Source organism: Ursus maritimus, unplaced genomic scaffold (genome assembly GCF_017311325.1).
Source record: "Ursus maritimus isolate PB19 unplaced genomic scaffold, ASM1731132v1 scaffold_3, whole genome shotgun sequence".
In the NCBI taxonomy this organism is placed as follows: Eukaryota; Metazoa; Chordata; class Mammalia; order Carnivora; family Ursidae; genus Ursus; species Ursus maritimus.
The window spans coordinates 16,205,318-16,226,218 of NW_024425563.1; the positions used below are offsets into that span (position 1 = coordinate 16,205,318).

At 44.3% G+C, this 20,901-nt stretch overlaps 1 protein-coding gene across 2 annotated transcripts in view; it reads left to right on the plus strand.

The window, feature by feature from the left end:
- PTN (pleiotrophin) overlaps window positions 1-17,195 on the plus strand; it is a 99,101-nt gene extending 81,906 nt beyond the window's left edge. The window contains exon 5 of one of the 2 annotated variants that reach the window (XM_040643962.1): window positions 16,683-17,195. In XM_040643962.1, coding sequence (XP_040499896.1) covers window positions 16,683-16,735 — 53 coding nt within the window. In that variant the 3' untranslated portion in view covers window positions 16,736-17,195. Of the gene's footprint in view, window positions 1-16,679 lie in introns of both variants that reach the window. The other variant, XM_040643961.1, reaches the window with a different exon arrangement.
- Window positions 17,196-20,901: the final 3,706 nt, after the last annotated feature.

A 20,901-nucleotide genomic window follows, 5' to 3' on the forward strand; every position in this document is an offset into this window, starting at 1 on the left:
ATATATATCCTTTCAAATTAGTGTTTTTGTATTTTTGGGTAAATACCCGGTAGTGCGATTACTGAATCCTAGGGTAGTTCTATTTTTAACTTTTCGAGGAACTTCCATTCTGTTTTCCAGAGTGGCCGCACCAGTTTGCATTTCCACCAACAGTGCACAAGGGTTCCTTTTTCCCCCCTACATCCTCACCAATACTTGTTCCTGGTGTTTTTTATTTTAGCCATTCTGCCAGGTATGTGAGGTGATATCTCGCTGTGGTTTTGATTTGCATTTCCCTGATGATGAGTGATGTTGCCCATCTTTTCATGTGTCTGTTGACCATCTGGATGTCTTCTTTGGAGAAATGTCTGTTCATGTCTTCTGACCATTTTTTAATGGATTATTTGGGCTTTTGGCATTGAGTTGTATAAGTTCTTGATATATTTTGGATACTAACCCTTCACTGGATATGTCATTTGCAGACACCTTCTGCCATTCGGTAAGTTGTCTTAATTTCATTAATTCCCTTGCTGCGCAAAATCTTTTTTATCTTGATGAAGTCCCAATAGTTTATTTTCACTTTTGTTTCCCTTGCCTCAGAAGACATATCTAGAAAAATGTTGGTATGACTGATGTCAGAGAAATTACTGCCTGTTCTCTCTCGAACGTTATTTCTAAAACCGTTCTGGAAGACATCTACTGTACTATAAGTTTCAGGAGGGTAGGGACCTGGCCTGTCCTGTTCTCTACTGTATCCCTTTTGCTGTTCTAGAACAAGGAGTAGCACATAGTAGGTGCTGAATGTGTATTTAAAAATAAATACTAAAAGAAAAAAGTTTTCGCACATTAAATTTATCATAGACTGATGGAGGGAAGCTGCAGTGAAGAAGTCATTTAAGTAATATTTTCGTACAGTTACACAATTATAAATTATTTTTCCCCCTTTCTTCAGGAAAGAATAACTCATCAGGGCTACCTACTACTTTAATTCTGGAAGGAGGGAGGTAGGGAACCCACTAATTTTGAGTCAGACACTGTGATAGGCACTCCTCCTCATTTCAGCCTCAAAGCAACTCTGCACTACATTGTACTTATCTTACTTTATATTTGAGAAAGCAGAGGCCCAGAGAGGGTAAGCGATTTGCCTAACGCTTCACAGCTTGTAAGTGGGGATGGAGATTCAACGTCGGACTGACACCAAAGACCCGCTGCCTTCTGCACCGCACCACGCTGCCTTCCGGGCTTCATATGCCCATGAAACTTGGGCTATGGTACATAAATTTCGATGTCTAGAACCATTAAACAGTAGAGCTTCTGGGGAACTCGCCTGTCATCTGATGTAACCCTGATGGAACAGATGAGGTCGGAGAACACCAGTGATTCTTCTAAACCCATCCTGTTGGTTAGGAGCAGAATCAGTTCCGGGTTTTCTTCTCGTTCGGCGCCATTTTCTGCCTTTTTAACCCAGTCCCTTTAACCCAGTCCCTGAGCTCATAGCCAGAAAGTACCTTTTCTCCTTCCATTATCATCCTTATCAAACACATCTTCAGGTTCTGGTCTTTTGTCTGCCCTTTTTTTTAATCTGTTTGTTTTATACGCCTTTTTGGTTTGATTTCTGTCCTCTTTTGTTTTGGAAAATGGTAGTGGCTTAATATGGAAACGACATGACGTTCGGTGTGGAAAACATGCTCTTTAAATTTGAGAAGGGAACATAAAGATGTTGGTTAGGCTGTGACTACCCAGCATTAAATTAAGAAAAGTCTGGAGAATATCATTGTGACTTGATTCCTAATAAGGCAAAAGTTTAAAAGACTTGCTTGGGGGAGAGTTGGCACCTGAATTCTAGGACATGACTAACTCTCCCTCTTGCTTTAAAAATCGCCTTAAAACTCACGACACTCCAGTCCATTGGATAGAAATGGTTCTTCCTGTTGTTCTGTCAATATTGCACAAATCCACACTCTTAGCCTTGGTACAATTTCAGCAATACTAGATATCAAGTTGGAAACTCTGACCTAAAGATTCTCCTGTGTTGAATCCCCACTTAATCCAAGAAGAGGTTTTAGTCCTCTTCTTCTGTATTATATGCCCAGAAGAAGAGAGAATATTGATATTCTTACGTAGACATAAGAATTGAAAGGTGCATAACTAGAATATAGCTTTCCTGGGGATTGATCTGGAGAGGTCATTGATGGAAAGATTGTAACTGGAATTTGCTTCATTGTGGCCAGAATCTACCAGGGATAAATTGGTGAGCAATTGCATTAGACACTGGAGATTTTAACTTCTTAGGACAAGAAATTGAGAGTATTAATTAAATTATTAAGAAAATCCTGTATTTGTCTGGGTTTTTAGTTGCAGCAAGGTCTACTCTAAGTAGTTAAGCAGAAAGGGGTTATACAGGGGTATTCTATAGCTCCCAGAATCTCCAGAAGGGCCAGAGGATTTGAGTTGGATCCAACAGTTTTGCAGCAGAAGGTAGCAGATCCAAGAGAAATGTCTAATCATGCCAAACGTGACTGATGGAGCAGAAACCCTCCTGCTAAAATTACCCACAGTTTAGCACATATGCTAAGAATTGAACACCATACCTGTCCCCTTGAAACCAGATACTTTTGCCTCCCTTCTTGCCAAAATACCCAATTTCCCCAAATTTGGCCTTTTCCTGGTTGCTGACTTCTACCTCTAAGACTCAAAGTGTGCCTGCTTGCTGGAAACTAGGTCACATATAAAATCCTGCTGCAAGGGACTCTGGGAAATGTGTCTTTAACTTTCAGAACTGTCCCTATAAATATGAGAAGAGCTGCTGAATGGGTCTTGAGTTGGTATTTAGTGAGCAGCCGGCCAGGGAGTGTGCAGGAATGCTGGAATGTGCTGAAATACCTCGCTGGACCTCATCCTTACTCCTTTTGCGTAGACAAGGCATCGATGACCTTTCTTGGAGAAGAAGTTGCCAAGAGTAATCTCCTATCGGGACAGATCCTCTGGTGTAGGGTGAGTTAGGTCTCTCCTTGTTGGAACCACCAGTAGTTTTTTTTGTCGAGTCATTACAGTCCTTTCAGTTTGGAAAAAACAAAAGACAAAAAACCGTGGCGATAATTGAGCTGTGGGCAAGTGAAGAAAGTGGGAACTGTGGCCAGGCTGTGCCGACAGTGCTGCATAAATGATCAGAGCCCAGAACCCTTCAGAGGGCAAAGACCAGGCCTCTAAGCCACAGTGTCTCTCTGCGGTCCCCTTGGAGGATGGGCTCACTAGGGCATGAGAAGATGGCCAAGCTAAGTGGAGCTGGCAAGATGGCCCACCTGTGGGAGAGCCGTGCCCTCCAGGCAGTCCCGTCTGTGTGAGCAGGTATGGCGCAGTGCAGCAGGCTTCTGGTAGTTCCCACTGGAGTGCAGTCTAAGCTGAGGCTGCATCGGGGCTCGTGCAGAAGGCCTTTGTACGAGCTGAGATTTTCCTAGGGACTACAGAAGATGTGGCCTAATGATTATCTTAGAACATTCTAGAATCTTGTTATTGTCAAAATGGAAATTATTAGTCATCACTCTTTAAACAAGATACATAAATAAGGGGTATTGTGAGAGTTTGTTTGATACTGACAGGCGAGAGTGGCATTTGTGTCAGCCTCCAGGTTGGCCTGGGACAGGAAGAGGTGGGAGCACAGGAAGGCGTGTCTATGCTACAGGTGGGCCAGGGAACCATGTTAATCCCTCCTGCTGTCCTGTCCACCCGTTGATGCTTCTGAGAACCCCATTTCCTTTTACTCCTTTGCAGCTGTTTCTCAAAATTTTCCCATCTTGCTGCTCTTTTTTTGGACAGTTGCCTAGCCCTCTCTTAGGTTTGACAATTCATCCTTGAAGATCAAAAGACCGGCAACTGTTTGAGTGCAAGACTCACTGTGTGCAGGACATTGGCAGCTGATTATAAATGAGAAAGGGGGTCAGTAAATCATATTCCCAGCATTCTCAATTCTCTCCTGCTCAGATTTTTTTGTTGTTGTTGTTGCTTCTTTTAAAGATAAAAGAAGTTCCCAACATTTCTTTCTAGACTCTGGGCTCTGCCATCCCTTAGCAATGAGCATGGCACTACTCTGCAGAGGCTTTTTGCTAGGCTGAGACACTCTCCACGGTGTTGAGAGGGGTGGAGGGGAGCCTGGGATGGGCTCCCTTCTGCCTGAGGCCCCAACAGGATTGGTGGTTGCTGTCCTTGCATCTGACTGGAAAGAGAAGCCTGGCAAAGCTTGTGGGAACTTTGTCCTTCTTGGTCAGAGGGAAACCCTGGCTCAGGTTGGTCTTAAGGTTTGCTTTGTTTTTATTCTGCTGTGGAAATGTCTTTCAACATGTGTATTTTATTTTCCATTCATGACACTGTAGTTGAAATGAAAAGATCTAGTTCCGCCCCTTTTTTATTAGAATAACTGTCTTCTGTAAACTAAAGTCTACAATGAATACCTCATTATTGTCAAGATGGAGTGGATATGTAAAAATGCTTGATAAATGTGCAGGATTCTTAAAACTATTTCCTTCTTTCCAAATGGAAGTCTTGAGGTGGGTGTTTCCCTCATTAGCTTTTTAGGCAAAAGAACTATGGCGCTTACAACAGTAGTAATTGCAATTAATATTTATTGAGGGACTGGGAGTATATTTTAGTATATTGAGTGTACACTGTGTCATTGAATAATCACAAAAACTGTGAAATACTCTCATCATTCCTAATTTTACGTATGAGGACACAGAGTCAGACAAGGTAGACCCTTAGTGTGAGGTTGTACAGCTAATAATACAGGTCTCTCAGTTTCTTATCGGAGAAAGAATGAATTTCGGACCCAGTCCCTAAACTCCCTCTTCTTCCATGGCTTTCCATCAGCAATAGAATCAGACCCTGACCCCTTAGCAGGACACGTGGCCCCGGCATCATCGGACTGACTTCTTGCCTGGTCCTTGCTCCAGACGTTAGCCCAGCCACACCACAGCCGGGAGATGGATGGCCAGGAGTTCTTACACACCTGCTTCTCTGCACCTGTCGTTCTAGAAACCTGGACTCTGTTCTCCTTCTAGACATCATACATCTCATTCTGTGAAATCTAGCTTGTTCCATTGGCAAGTATTAAGTGGGCCACGTGGTAGAGAGAGTTCACACCAGGGATAAACTGCCGACCTATATGGGCCCAGAGAGCAGCAGGAAAAGCAGAAGGATACCTCCCCAGAGCGGCAGAGTGACAGATGCTGTGAAAGAGAGAAGCATACGGTCCTCTGGCACTGTTTCCAATTTATTCGTTTATTTATAAAATCTGAGGAGCCGGCCATGGGGCAGGCAGTATGTCAGGTGCCGGTGATATTAAGCGGGTTTCCTTCCCTCTTACTGCTGTGTTCTAGTGTATGTGTGTGGGGGGTAGATAATAGTGACAAAAACAATTGAGAACTACATATTGGAGTAAGTGGTCTTACAAACTCAAGAGCCCAGTGTTAGAGTGGCTGGGGGAGGGGAGGGAGGCTCAGAGAAACCAGGGAAGCCTTCTCGGAGAGAAGGTTTGGAACTGGGCCTTGCCTATAGATCGGGAGCTAGCCACACTAGTTTCTAAATGAAACAGGGCCCAGTTCAAAGTTCCTGAGGCCAAAGAGACTTTGTTTCGTTCAAGAACTAGAAGAGACCAGTGTTAAAACTTCCCTTCCCAGGGAAGTTTTAGGTTGCTGTCTTTCTGCAGGACTGGCCGCTCTGGTGAGACATTCGTTCCTTCCTCTGTAGTGAGTGTGTCTTTGCCTCTCTCAACCCTGAGCCTCCTGAGGGCGGGGGCCCCAGCTCATTCTCCTTCTTGGGCCCTCGGCCACGAGAGGAGTTCAGTGAATAGCACTGAGGAGAACGAGTGAACGAAGGAATGAATGAAGGAAGCTCCCTCCAGATTGTCTTGGTCTGGTTCACTAGGGCACATCATTCATTCTCGGGCTCCAAGCCTACAGAGAAATCACTGTTGGGGCACCGTTTGCTCACCTGGAAGAAGAGTCATTTGGGTGTCTTACTCCCATCCTTATGAAAAAGGATGTGTAGTCCCCGTGGCTGGGACCGATGTGAGAACCGGGGACTATAAACATTTGCGGGGTTTACTTCGCTCCGTGTGTCAGGTTTCATCTCCCTTGGTGAATGCCACGCTCGGAGGCCCGCTAGCTGTGCTCACACGCGACAGCTCTGTCGGCCTCAGTGTGAAGGCGGCTGCGTAGAACAGTGTCCGCACGAATGAGGCGTGGGGCTGAGGGACCTTCTTTCTTCCCCCCTGCAGCATTTGCATTTCTCCCTCCTGACTTCTTCTGCACTGAGAATTTGCAGTTGGAGCTCTTATCACCAGTGTTTCTGAGCAACGTAAAAGTGGCTCCACCAGCATTGCACTAAGCTGTTAGCGTGTGTCTCACTTAATCCTCACGGTAGCTCCGGCGAGATCTGTTCCCACTTTACAAACGGCACGAAGGTTGCAATTTGCAGAAGGTCACCCAGCCAGAGAGGGGTCAGGTTTGAACTTGAACTCAGAACAGTCCCCTTCCAGATTTCTGTCACACCGATGCTTCCCAAACGGAGGGCTCCCCAGGGCGTCTCTTTGGATATTCTGAAAGAAATTAAGAATTCTGGATTGGATTTCTACACTCATCCTGAAACGTTACCAGATGCGTGTTCGGGGTCACTTATGGTTGAGGTATGTTAGATCATTTTTGGCTCAAGGCTCTGTGTACTGAGTGCACTAAAACAAATAACCGTTCGTGCTGCATTTCTCGAGCTGGGGTCCTTTAAAGGGGCTCCGGTCCTCGAGAGTAAGAGCAGTGCAGCTTAGCCTGCAGGCCAGACCCTGAGCTGGATTCAGATTGCCGCCTGGGCACGGTGAGGGTCGTGCGACCCTGGTGTCTCACCAGCATGCTGGTGACCCGGTGAGACGCTCCGCGCACTCTCAGGGACTCCGGCCGGCTTGCACTGAGGCACAGCCTCTGGGAAATCAAAGCAGGGCTGCTCAGCACAAGAGGCAGGGAAAAGAAAAAAAAAGACGTTTTCTAGAGGGGTAAACACTACTTGAAGAAGAGCTCATCAGAAATGCAGAGAGCAGAAGGCAGGTAAAAATGTTCCTGGTGTCCCACTGCTCGGGCCCACGGGGGACAAGACCCAGAGCTGTTGACTGTGGGGCCACGTATTCATTTGCTCTTGCAAGGCTTTCGAATATCATTTTCATTAACAGAAAAGCATATTTTCACACCTTCACCCAGACACAGAAAAGTCCTAAACTGAGCTGCTGTGAAGGCTTCTCTCCAAAGAGGGAGAAGTCTGGGGGCACCTCTTCAAGTCTGGCCTTGGCCGCTGCCGTAGACGGGGTGCGTGGGGCCGCAGGAGCACGTGGAGGGGCCTCCAATCTTACACGTCCTTACATGGTGCGTATGTAACACTCTGGGGGACACATTTAAGATGCAGTAAACTGACTTGCACTTCTGTCATTACTGAGGGTGCTCTGAAAGCGATACAGAAATGGAAGTGTGACCTCTGATTCACTGACGTACGGGTGTGCTGGCACGCGTGTAACCCGGTACCTCAGCCTGTGTGGCTTCGGCAGCAGGGATCTGCCTTCCCACAGTTCGGCAGGCTAGAAGGCGGAGATCAAGGCTCCTGCAGGGTTGATTCTTTCTGAAGGGTTTAGGGAAGGATCTGTTTAGACCTCTCTGGCTCATAGATGGCCCGTCTTGTTTCCGCGTCTTCACATAGTCTTAGCTCTGTGCACATCTGTGTTCAAATTCCCTCTTCCGCTAAGGACACCAGCCCTATGGGATGAGGGCCCACCCTGATGACCTCATTTTCATTGAATTACCTCTATAAAGACCCTCTCCAAGTGTACTAACATTCTGAGGTATGAGGATCAAGAATGCAGTGTGAATTTTTGAGGGGGACATAATTCAGCCCGTAACAAGTGATACATAGAATCCGTTGGAACCCAAAAAAATGGTGGGGAAGCAAATAAGAAATGACTTGTGGAGCTGTATCTACTAGAATTTTAAATATTCTAGACTTTAAACGTTTCCCCTTTGACGTAAATCCAAATTTGATTTTCCAGTAACACCGGTCATGTAATGTTACACATCAGGTATGATAAGAGAAAGTAATGACGTGCTAAGTGGGAACTACTTATCATGGAGTCTAATAGTACACTTCATTTCTGGCTTAGGCTACCAACATAATTTATAAGATTTGAGAATAAGACAGATTTTCTACCTGGGCCCTCATTCTTGCAGAAACAAGCTTCTGAACATGTACCATGTACACGTGATAGCAGAAATTTCATACCTTTCCTGTGTGGGGAGGTCACGGTGAAGAAGTGTGAGGGCTTCAGAGTGGTGTACAGATTGAGGAAGGGCGAGATGCTTTCGCTGAACATAGGAAACCAACGTTAATTTCCCCTCCGTGTGTGTATGCGCACACATACGCATGTCTATCACTCTGCCTAAGTCCACAGAGTTCTTTAAACTTTGGATGAATGAGACTGAAGTTAGAGCCCCCACCACCAGCAGGTGCGACAACATACCGTGACTGGGACACCCACCACACATGTGCACACACACCCTAACATAGGTATCAGCCACGTGCCTTGCACGTGCAGTGTCCCTTGCATTAGCTACGTTTGCCCCTCTTTGAACATCAGATTGACCCCCCCAACACACACACAGAGCTTTTGTTTTCCTCCTGTAACTGTATACAAGTGAGAACACCATGGATTAAAGGACTTACAGATGAAGCACTTCTGCTCCCCTTCACGGCTCTTCTCTCTTGTGGCTCAGAGGGAAAATCCACACAAATGAACAGGGGTAGCTGATACAGGAGGATACCCCAGGCGTGTTGATGATTTTCTACCTGGTATCACATACATATAGGTCAGGTCAGGGAGTGACCCCGACATGCTCATGACTACTGAATAAAGAAAATAAAAAGGGTCCCTTTCTTGATGGGCTGGGGAGCCAATAGGTATCTCTCCTGCTTTCTTTAAAGAAAGGGGAGTGGAGAACCTGGAGGCTGAAAAGGCTAGAGAGAGGAGTCTTGGGTGAAGGGAGAGAGGTGAAGGGGGTATCTACCAATACTGGGTGAGTTGCTTTGGAAAGTAATGGACATGTTTAGTGTCTTTTATTAAAGCTTCCTCTGTGGGGTCGACGAAATAATTTCCTCATCTCCTCCACTAAATGGAAGAGGAGGAGATGTGGTTAAGTGCTGAGTCACCTCTCAGAGTAAGTGGGGGCAAGACCGAGGTTCCTCGTAGAGTCCAGACCGGTTAGCCTGTGTCAGACAGACGCATACTATTATCGAGCACGTGCCGTCCCGTCTCCTTGACAGCAGGAAGGACAGGTTAGGAGGACAGCTGGTTGAGACGGAGAGGTGGGGATTGTGCAACACAACTGATGGGTGAAAAGGAAGGTGAGGGAAAGAACAGGTATTAGCATGTGGGCAGCACAGAGGCGCAGCTGGCTGTACGGATTCCATACACAAGCCCAGAAACAAATGCACTGAGTCGGTAAGAGAGGAAACGAAGCAAGTGGTATTACAAAGGAAGAAACAGCAGAATAACTGCACAGACATTGGACTACACAGACCTGAGAATGATTTAAGACAATTTGTAAAGATTATGCTTTTGATTTTTGGATAGAACATTCTTCTTATGTTGTGCAACTTAATATATGCTACCCCACTTTAAACTGAAATGTTGGGAAATTTAATGAAGGAGGCTGAGCCGTCTAGTACCTGGATTCTAGGCGGATCACTGAATTGTATTCTCAGGATTCAACAAGCCTTATTACCAGTTCGGAGGAACAGCTAGGTGATGTGAGGATTAGGTATTTTCAGGTAAGTGGGCAGCTAATTCTTAAGCACGGCACGTTCCATCAAATAGGAAAAGGGTGTTGGTGGTTTCCAGCCTTTTGGACATATTTACATTGTAATTAGACTGTTTGACCATGATATCCTTTTCCTTCACTCAGTTCTCATTATTTCTTTTTATAAAGATTTTATTAATTAATTTGAGAGAGACGGAGATGGAATGGGGAGGAGAGGGAGAAGCAGGCTCCGACTCAGGGCTCCATCCCAGGACCCTGAGCTGAAGGCAGACCCTTAACGGACTGAGCCACCCAGGCGCCCCAGTTCTCATGATTTACTGAATGAGTCTGCAAAGGCTAGCTTCCATGGCCTCTCTGGCATGGCTCCAGCTGGCCCTGTCCTCCTGCTCTCTGAATCTACAATGTCCGTTTCTGACTGTCCATAGCCGCCTCGTATACGGATTCTACCTGTGAGAAGGTGCAAATCTTTTTTTCTCTTCAAATCAGTAATTCCTGCCGTTGGTTTAATGACCCAAAGCTACTCCGTTGGAGTGAGTAGCAAACGGAGTTGAACTCACCTTCAAGTCCAGGCTCCACTCAACCATTTCATCTCTCCATTCCTTCTTATGTTTCCTGGAGGCACAGGCAGGCCCTCTGAAAAAAAGGGAATCGAACCAAGACCTTTTGATAAGCTTATTCCAGAATTCTCCACTCTTCTACCTCTTGAAATAACATCTCCTTGGAATTCTCTGAAAACCTTTACATTGTTACCTTTCTTCCAAGGTCCCCTCCCCCAGCTTTCTCTCAGAATTCCCAAATATTGAAAATGGGAGGTGTTTACTTGTACCAACTGCATGGCAGTCCTGTTCCTAAAAGGACCTGCGACAGATGAAAAAGAGATGACACGTGCTGGTTGATGAGTTGCCTTTTGGGAACAAGCTTGCTGGGATGTGGCTCAACGTAAGTCACTGCTAAGAATTTCAATGCGTACTGCCTTTCAAGAAAGAAATTTGTCAGGGCGTATCCAGAGCTTTACAAAGCCCTGCCCCTTGGTCCAGCAGATCCTCTTCTAATCTATACTAAGCCAACCCTTTATAATACAGTGATTTTTCTACAAAACATGAATCGCATCGTTATTTATGGTAACAAAAAAGAACAAGCTCACTGACCAGCAAAAGAGGAAAGGTCGCAAAAGATATGGGATGGAAGGTCATACAGGAATCCTCTGTGGGCATGCCGCAAAGTACATGCAGTGGTAGGAAAATAAGTTTTAGTATAAAATATTTACCAACTGTCAATAATTCCTGCTACAAGTATGCATTACATAGATTCGTTGAAAGAAAACATAAATAGAGCCCACTGTGGGAAGTGTTCTCTTTGTATTGTGAAAATATGGGTAATTTCTGTTAACATAGATCTATGTTTATTTTCTATATAAGCCTGGATTACTTTTAAAACTAGAAAAGTAATATTTTTAAGGAGAATGAACTAATGTAGAGAGGAGAAACTTCCTCTTAACTTCAGGCTAAATCTCCTATAGACATTCTTTTTCTCCCTAACCGTTAATTCTCCCTTGGGATCCTCTCTCTCTCACACCGTAGGCATCTATGATGCCATGAGAAACTAGCAAGGAGAGAAGTGGGCATTGGGGTCATAGCAGCAGCTGCCACAGACCCATGACTCCTAATAAAAATAGATACTTTTACAATGTTGAAAAACTCTCACAGCAAGGCGTCTTGAAATCTTGTAAACTCTGTGAAAGCAGCATTTTGTCTTGTTTGCCGTCATATCCCAGCATCTAGAACAGGCCAGGTATATAGTGGATATAAGGTGGTATTTGCTAAATGAATAAATGAATGTTTTTTGAACAGTGGTGGTCAAATAGGATATTAGAAGTGGTAATCTCACACGATATTCATGATGGCCCTCGGAGGAGGACAGACTAGGTGTTGTTATCCCCAGTTTACAGGAAACAGAGGCAACATGACCAGTTTGCCCAACATCGCAGAGCTGGTAAATGGAAGATCTGGATTAGAATCAATTCTTTGAGGACTTGGTTGTTGGTATGGTTTTAGCAGAATTTCACTGTTTCTTCATTGTCCTAAAGATTTTGTTTTCTAATCAGAATTTTTAAGATGTATAGTTCAGAATGTATTGTAGGATGACTCCTGTTAATTCCCGTGCTTTCTCACTGCCTCTCTTCTCCCCCATCGGAACTTGCTATGCATCACAAGCATTTTCTTGGCTAAATGTTGAGTTTTCTAAATAGAATACAATCAAGATGGCCTTCCAGGTGAGTCATAGCAACAGGAGGAGCCTGCATCCTTTCTAGAGTATTTCTTCTGAAGAAAGTCTTAGGACTTTCTGAACACTTTCAAATATATCTTAAAGAAACAACCTGTTTGACATACCAGCGAGAACAATGCATACCATCCTCCGTCACCTCAAAACTGGCCAAAGAAGGAATGAAAGTTTAGAACCCCAGGAAGTTAAAACACCCCGAGAGCACCACTGTGAGCGTTCAGGACAGGGATGTCCCAGTAGGGATCATCCGAGGGAACCAAACAAGTCACTTTTCAGGCAGGTGCCCTTGGTGCTCACGTTTCAACAATGGCTCCCGTCCTGTTTGCGTCCACGTGGGCTTCACAGCCTCAGTGTCTGTGGGGAAGAGTGACATGGAGCCCAGGGTGTTATTTCATGTATGGCATGTGTGTACTTCCTTGCCTTGGCTCTTTTCACTGTGAACTAAGGCACCCTACTGTCTGACATCAGGATACTGGTCACAGTGGCTCTTGAATCCTGTGAGAGTAACCACTACGGGACCGTATTACAAAGCGCTTGCTTTACGCCGGTAGAGGCCCGCTCCGAGCCAATTCGTGACCCTCATGCTCACAGATCTCACTGTAACCTTGACAGGCTACTAAAATGGGACATAACTTTTATTCAGAGTTAATTCCATTTTCTATTTTAAAGACAAGAAAAAGGGTTGAAAAATTTGGTAATGTTCATTTATATATCTTTGTACTTTTTTCTTCATAAAGTATCTTTAAAGAAGTACTGAAATACTGCAAGATTTTGACTGAATTTATACTCCTTACTTTCCTTGAGAAATACTAATGAATTGACTGACTCTGTTTCCCATCCATTTCTTCACTTTTATGCAATAAGTATTTCAGGAGCACTTATGTGCCAGGCACTAAAGACACAGATGTAAATGATAGATACGGTCTTCTGCCCTCACAGGAAGGGGGAAATGTCTATTAATTAGGTATGCAATTAGAACTGAACTAGTAATTTCGTAAGAGCAATGAGAGGCACATGGAAGGATCTAACTGTGGGTGGAATCTGCTTAGTTTGGGGGCTCTGGGAAGGCTGCCTTGAAGTGAAATTGAAACGAAGGTTTCAAGAATGAACAGGTGGTAGGAGGAAAAACGGGAGGAGAGAATGCAGTGTGTAATGGCTGAGGTGAAAGTAAGCAAGGAAACCCCCAGGAACCGCCATCAGGAAGCGGAGGGCATGGTGAGCCAGTGAGGCAGGGATTCTGGCCGTGCTGGAGATTTAGGTACTTCGCTGAAGAGCTGCCGATCAGCTGCCGTGCGCTAGGCTCCATGCTAGGGCCCAGGAAGTCGCAGTAAGCTGGGATTGTGCCCTCACACAGCTTACGCTTAGGGGCAGTTACAGTACTAGCAGTCAGAGCTCTGAGAGAAGAGATCAAGAGACAAGGCTTCTAACTCAGACCAAGCAGTGAACAAACCAGAAGCTGGTGTCAACACTGGTACCTGAAGGATGGCAGGCATTAACAAGATGGAGGTGGTGGCGGAAGAGCAGAGCCGATGGAATGAAAAGTGGGTTAGACGGCCAAAGACTAAGAGAGAAAAAGAATGATGTGCTCTAGGAACTGAATAGGGCTCAGCGTAGAGACTCAAGCCAAGACTCAAGCGTAGAGACTCTGAATGATGGCCGAGAGACGAGTACAAAGTAAGACCGACTGCAGTTACTAGAGAGGTGATGAGCAATGGAGGCAGGGCTGTGTGGTGGGAGGAGGTCAGAGAATGGTCTACTCCTCTGATTCTACAGCTGGATCACTGTGGACCTTGAGGAATGACTGGTAGATAACTCTTCTGGACTCAATATCTTCAACAGCTACATAGGGCAGTTGGACTAGGTTCTTTCCAGATTGTAGATTCCATGATATTATTTAAAAACTCTCATGTAGAGGGGCGCCTGGATAGCTCCGTTGGTTAAGCGTCTGCCTTCAGCTCAGGTCTGGGACGGAGCCCCGCATCCGGCTTCCTGCTCAGCCAGGAGCCTGCTTCTCCCTCTCCCTCTGCCCCTCCCCTGCTTGTGCGCTCGCTCTCTCTAATAAATACACGAGTAAAAATATAAAAAAACCCAAACCCTCATGTAGAGTGGGCAAAACCTGAGAGGCTGTTCCTGAGTTTTTGAGGCCACAGAGATAAGTAGTGACAACATTCAGTGTGTCAGTAAAATGTACCTAAGTCACCAAAAAAACTGCTTTTGTTTGGAAGCAATATTACCAACCCAAGTTTTTCTTATTCTCAAAAATTTTAACCCCTTTTTTATGTGCGAAACCAAACTGACCTTATGCAAACGGAAATTCATCCTTCTTTCCACTACTTTCTACTAAAGTCTCATTTTTCTATGTAGATTTGAACCCAGAGTGGACTTAAGGTCTGCAGTGTGTCAGAAGAATGCCCTGAAGACTTGCCAGTAGTGTCAAAAAACTTGGTTGGCATTGCACAGATTAAATGGGCAATTGGTTGACTACTTGTTATTTAGCAAGTTGTTAATTAGTGAATATAAAATATGGGCATTCCCCAGCACGGAATTTGGAGACTTTGAGACAAGGGAGACTAGAATTATATTCCAGCTGACACCCTAGATTATTCTCTGAGGATACCTTTCTAATAAACAGCTGTTGTTGAAAATGTCAACCAAAGACTGGGAATTATTAAATGTTAAGACACTGACTATTCAGAAATAAAACCGAAAACAGAATTTGACTTTATAGGTATCTTTGAACTGGGAAGTTCTGGTCATCTTACCTTCCATGGGGCAAAAAGAGAGTGAAAGTTCAGGTCTCTTCAGGTTAGGGGGAACGCGAAGGATACGGATGAACAAAGTGGGGACCTGTGAACAGCCGTTTAGCAGGATAATTGTGGATGGTGCACTCTTGAAGCTTGAGGAAAGGGAGCTTAGGACGATTACTTTGTATGGAAATATTACTTCACCTAGTATATAATGCACTTTTGAACTTATCAGAAGAAGTGATAAAGAAAAAAAACGTCCAAGCTGTGCCTAAGTATAAGGTGAGGTTTTTACAACATACGTGATTGGCATTAGATCCCGTAGGCCCCTCTTGGACACAAGTCCTGTGATCCAGTGAACAATCCCTGGCGGCCATCATTATTGTTCCTCTTGTCCCAGTATTCCCGTCGTTCAGCACATTCAGGGACCTGTTCAGTCCATGTGATTTAGGAGTGATAAAGAATATTAATTATACAGAAAAATGACCTCTTGTTCTTAGCAGGTCTCATCAGTGTGATAATAGACTAACCTTTATTGAGCCAGGGCTATTACACCATGTTCTGTTCTCGGGGGATTTTCTGCAACTCATTTACTGTGGCTCTGGACCTTATCATGTGGTACGATTCGTATGCCCCTCCACGAGTGAGGGATGTGAGACACAAATACATGCACGGGCTTTCGGGAAGCCTCAGAGTAACTTCGCGATGGAGCTAGGACTTACATGCCAACAGTCTGGCCCCAGAGCCTGCACCTAACCCCAATGTTTCTACCACTACTGTGGGCCAAACGGGGAAGGATCTTAAAAACATTTAGCAATACCCTTTCACTTGCTAGCCTAGTGATTCCGTCCATTCTCATCTCTGGAGCCAAAGCTGTCATGTCCGATTCTGCACTGGATTCTCTCCGCTGTCTAGGCAAAGGGAGACAGCAGGATGAGGGAATGGAAAAGGATGGGATGTTGTGATTCAAATCCTCACGGTTTTACTTACCTGGTTTAGCCCAGGTTGGTACATTCCATTTGCTTCATCCAAGACTAGGAGACTCTATGGAGTCAAAGCTCCAAGTGGCTCCTAGCTGGTCCTTCAGATGTGAATAGCTGGCAAATATATAAGCAAAGGGTGGATCAGGAGAGGAAATTTGAAATTGGCAGGAAATGTGCTTAGCAGCAGCCCCATGGAAAGGGCATATGGGGAGGGGGAGGCTAAGCAGAGCTTTCATGTAGCTCTCCATTGAGCAGGGAGTTCCTGGTGTGTTCTCTCGGGGAGGTCTGCCCTGTCTCTCTTTTCTAAGTAGGACCCTCAGACAGTATTTTGTATACCAAATGGGGGCAGCCAATAAGATGACAGGCTTTTACGGGAGGGTCACATGAAGGGAGGCTGTAATACTCCTGCCTGTTGTCCTCGGCACTCTCCTGGCAAAAGCAGATTCACGCACATGGACCTTGTCTCTCCATCTAATCACCTCAGTCCTGGACGATGACAGTTGGCCCATGAGAAATGAGGGGTGGAACTGCTTGGGTCCACTTAGATGTGATTTTTTTTTTTTTTTAATACACACAGTACCTTATCAATAACATTTTTTCTCTAGCTTGCTTTATGGCAGGAATACAGTATATAAGACATAAAACATGTGTTAATGGACTATGTATGTTATCAGGAACGGTTCTAGTCGACAGTAAGCTATTAATAGTTGGGGTACAGAGTCACATGCACATTTTCCACTGCATGGAGGGTTGGCGCCCCCAACCCGATTGTTCAAGGGTTAACTGTGTCAGAAAACTGCCCCCATTGTTTACTGATGTGATGCTTTTTTTTCTATTTTTTTAATCAACAGCAGAATCTAAGAAGAAGAAAAAGGAAGGCAAGAAACAGGAGAAGATGCTGGACTAAGAGACACCACCTTCTGTGGAACATGAAAAGGACATCAGCAAACAGGATCAGTTAACTATTGCATTTATACCTATGTAGGCTTTTTATTCAAAAATTATCTATAGCTTAAGTACACAATAGGCAGAAACAAAAAGAACAAAAATTTTGTAGTAGTGTTTTTTTTTTTTTTAATGTATACCATAGGACCACTAGGGGCTTATAATAAAGGACTGTAATCCTATTTAGAAAGTTGACTTCTAGTACATGATACATGGTAGAAAATTGAGGTAAGTTTTTTTTTGAAGTTATGTGATATTTTACATTTAAGATTTTTTTTACATTTTTTTTCTTTTGGCAGCAATTTAAGTGTTATGACCATGTAAACTACTTTTCTTGTTAGATAATTTTTTCACCTAGACTTTTTTTCCCAATTGAGAAAAATATATACTAAACAAAGCAGCAATAAAATATAATCATCCAATCTGAGGAAAATATCTTGTTTTCTGCCAATGGATTTAAAAACAAAAACTTTGGTCAGCAAAACGGGGGGAGGGGCAGAGCATGGCCTAATTCAATGTTGACTTTTTTTTTTTTTTTTAAAGAAAAGCATTAAAAATTCTTTCACTTTGGCAGGAACATTTGTTTTCTTGATGAAATTATTTTTCCTTCTGAGGAAAAAAAAGACTAGGAAAATAAATCAAGGTGATGCTGAAACAAGGTGATTTTGCGTGCAGTGATTTGATATTGTAACCCTCTTCCTTTGTCCCCTACGCTCCCCCAGTCAACCTGTTATCATACAAACTAATAAAATCACTCTTGGGCACAAATGGTATAGAGGGTTTAGGTCTACGTAGTGTAGCTGTACATCTATGTATTTTTAACTCAATATTTAGTGCTATGGAATTGAACAAAAGTCCCGAAGTAATCTAGAGTTTGATGGAACAGAAAAACACTCTTCTTATATTGAATAAATTTGGGCTCACGTAATCCAAATCAGGAACAGAGTAACACATGCAAAATCGTAGTTTGTACTTGGTTTTTCTAAGCCCAGAATACCTCCTCTATTGTCTACTATATGTACCAAGATATCTACCAAGGACTATCTGTACAACTCCCTTATCGGCTGGGTTCCAAGTACAATCTTTAAATAAGTCAATGCTGCTATTATTCAGAGAAATAACACCTCAGAAATCAGCTGAGATTAGCTAGTATTACGCCTGAAAAAGCCACCTCTAATTTTAAAGTGGTAAGACTCCATAACAAACACCTATCTACCAAGATAACTCCAAGTCCACTTTCAGAAATAATGGTTTCGACGTACCTTGGGCTAGCCGTAAAATAATTACAGACTGGTCTAACGATGCAGCCGAAGAGCCTTCAGGGCTAAACTGTTCTGCCGTCTAGTCAAAGACTCCACTCGAGCTAGAAACGTTGAGGGGGTTCCTATCTCCCCACTAAGTCAAAACCAACTGCCAGTGAGGAGTAGGAAAACCTAAAACATTTCATGGACTGGGGCTTAATAAAAGCAGACCACCTCGTGAAGAGCAAAAGACAGAAACATGAACCGTGAATGCAGTCCTTTTACAAGAGGACCTAATAGGAAAAAAGCACTCATGGGGATGGATGGAGGAGAAGAAAATTTTGAATAGGGTTTTTTTTATAGCAAGTCTCATAAGGATAGAGATGGTGGAAGAGTCTGCAGGAAATTTTGTGAGCCTCTCACCTAATATTTCCCCTCCGTTAGTCTTTGGCCATCCTAGCAGCTCATGAATCGGTAATGAGCTAAGGTAAACTAGAACAAAATCAGCCCTGTAAATGATCATGGCCTCCCCTTCACTCCCAGGGCATGGAGCAGGATTCCTAACAAACCATAGAATAAGCCTCTGATGCTCTGTTAAAGGAAGGGTTGGAATGTTAATTGCTGTTGCATAGGCTATGAAATTAAACTTCCTCTAAGTCTTGAGAATTATTCTACCCCAGCACCAGCTTAAAACATCTTGCTAAATCTCACCGAAGTACTGAAAACACAAATACAAAAGGATAAGCTCCAAAAAATCACTGCTTCTCACAAACAGGAGCCGAGACCATCATCAGTCATCCCAGAGAGTGCTCTAGCAAACTCTTCTTCCCAGATGTTCTCAATTTTATGGACTTTATCTTAAAGTTTATTTAGTCTTGAGGTAGGAAATGCAAATATAAAGAAATCAGCTATAATAGAAAAAGAGGCTTGAACGACGGCCGAGTAGGAGGACCTTAAGTTCACTTCATCCCACTTTTACAACTAGTTATCGCTCATATCCAAGAAAATTGAGCCATCCGAGGACTGGCAGAACACATTCCACACCTAAAGGCGGAGAAGAAGCTGCACTGGGGAGGTTAGGAACTGGAGAGGTTAGGAAGGGCAGCAATGGTGGTTGGGAGCTGACCAAAGGAGGGAGGGAGCTGTGGGCACAGAGAGGGGAAAACACGAGGGAGCCCACACAGGGAAAATGAATCCCTGTAACACCTGGCCTTGAAAACCAGAGTGGCTGAATTCGGTGAGTCTGTATAACCAGCGCAACTGGGAGCCTGGAGCTTTAAGAGTCAGCCGACTTAGCACTGTTAGCACTGGCTGAGCCAGGATAGCTAGTAAGAGCTGGGTCTATAACCCTAAAGAGACAACAGCCCAAGGAGAGTCAACATGAAGCCACAGTTTGCACAACAGGAGGGAGATCTGTTTAGAGTAATTTCAGAGAGAGCTAGGGGGACTTCTCTGGGAACAAAGGAGCTGGCAGGCACTATTTTCCTCCCCTGCCCCCCAGCATAAACAGAGCCACCTGAGGGAGGTGGCACTGCACAGACGCTTGCTACCTACCCCGCTAGCATTATGCTCTGCCCATGAGTTCTGAAGACTCACCCACTCCAGACACGCTGGCCTGAGCCCTGGGCTCAGTGCAAATTTTGTGAATGTCGTGCAGGCGTCAGCCAACTGCTATGTACACAGACACCGCATGCCCCTGGCCACCGACACCATGGCCGTGCACCACACTCCCGGCAGCCACCAGTCTGCGGGGAATACAACCTAGGACCTGCAGCTCAGTACAAATTTTGCTAACACTGCTGCCCTGCCCGAGTCCTTCTGTGGGCAAGCCTCCTGAGACCCTACATGCTTGGCTCTCACTAACATCACAGAGAGCAAGCACAGGCCACAACAGGCCAAGAGTCCATGCCGACATGTGGGCTGCAAGGAAAAGGGACTCAGACACAAGAGCAGGACACAAGCAACACACATAGCAGACTCCCCTGAAGTGCCAGGTGCTGGTGAACAGGGGACAGGGCGCTGCGGGGCACTACAGGACCTCCTCTTCATAAAGCCGCTACTTGCAAGAGCAGAAGATACAACTCACTGACCTAACACCCAGAAAAAGCAGACACAGAGAGGTAAACAAAATGAAGAGACAGAGATAGGTTCCAAATGAAAGAATAGGACAAAATTATAGCAGAAGATCTGTGTGAAACAGAAGTAAGTAATATGCCTGATACAGAATTTGAAGTAATGCTCATAAAGATACTCACTGGACTTAGAGAAAAAATAATACATGGAATTAAAAATGCAATAGATTGAATAAGTAGTAGCCTACAGGAAGCAAAGGCCTGTATCAGTGACTGAGGATAGAGTAATGAAAAGCAATCAAGCCAAACAGGTAACAAACAAATACTGCATAATGAGAATAGACTTAAAGAATTCAGCATGATGACATTCATGTTATAGGGATGCCACAGAGAGAGAAAGGGGACAGAAAATGTATTTGAAGAAATAATAGCTGAAAACTTCCCAAATCTGGAGATGGAAACAGAGATCCAGATTCGGGAATCAAAGAGATACCCCAACAGATTCAACCCAAGGTGATCCACACCTAGACACATAGTAATTAAAATGGCCAAAAAAAAAGTGATAAAGAATGAAATTTAAAGGTTCCAAAAAAGGAAGTTACATACAAATGAAATCCCATAAGGCTATTGGTTGATTTTTCAGCACAAACTTTGTAAAAGGCCTGAGGAAAGTGGAGTGATGTATTCAGTGCTGAAAAGGAAAAATCTGCCACTAAGAATACTTTATCCAACAAGGCTATCATTCAGAATAGAAAGAGAGACAAAGAGTTTGCAGACACAGACTGAGGGCGTGGGGGGGAGGGGATGGGATAGGC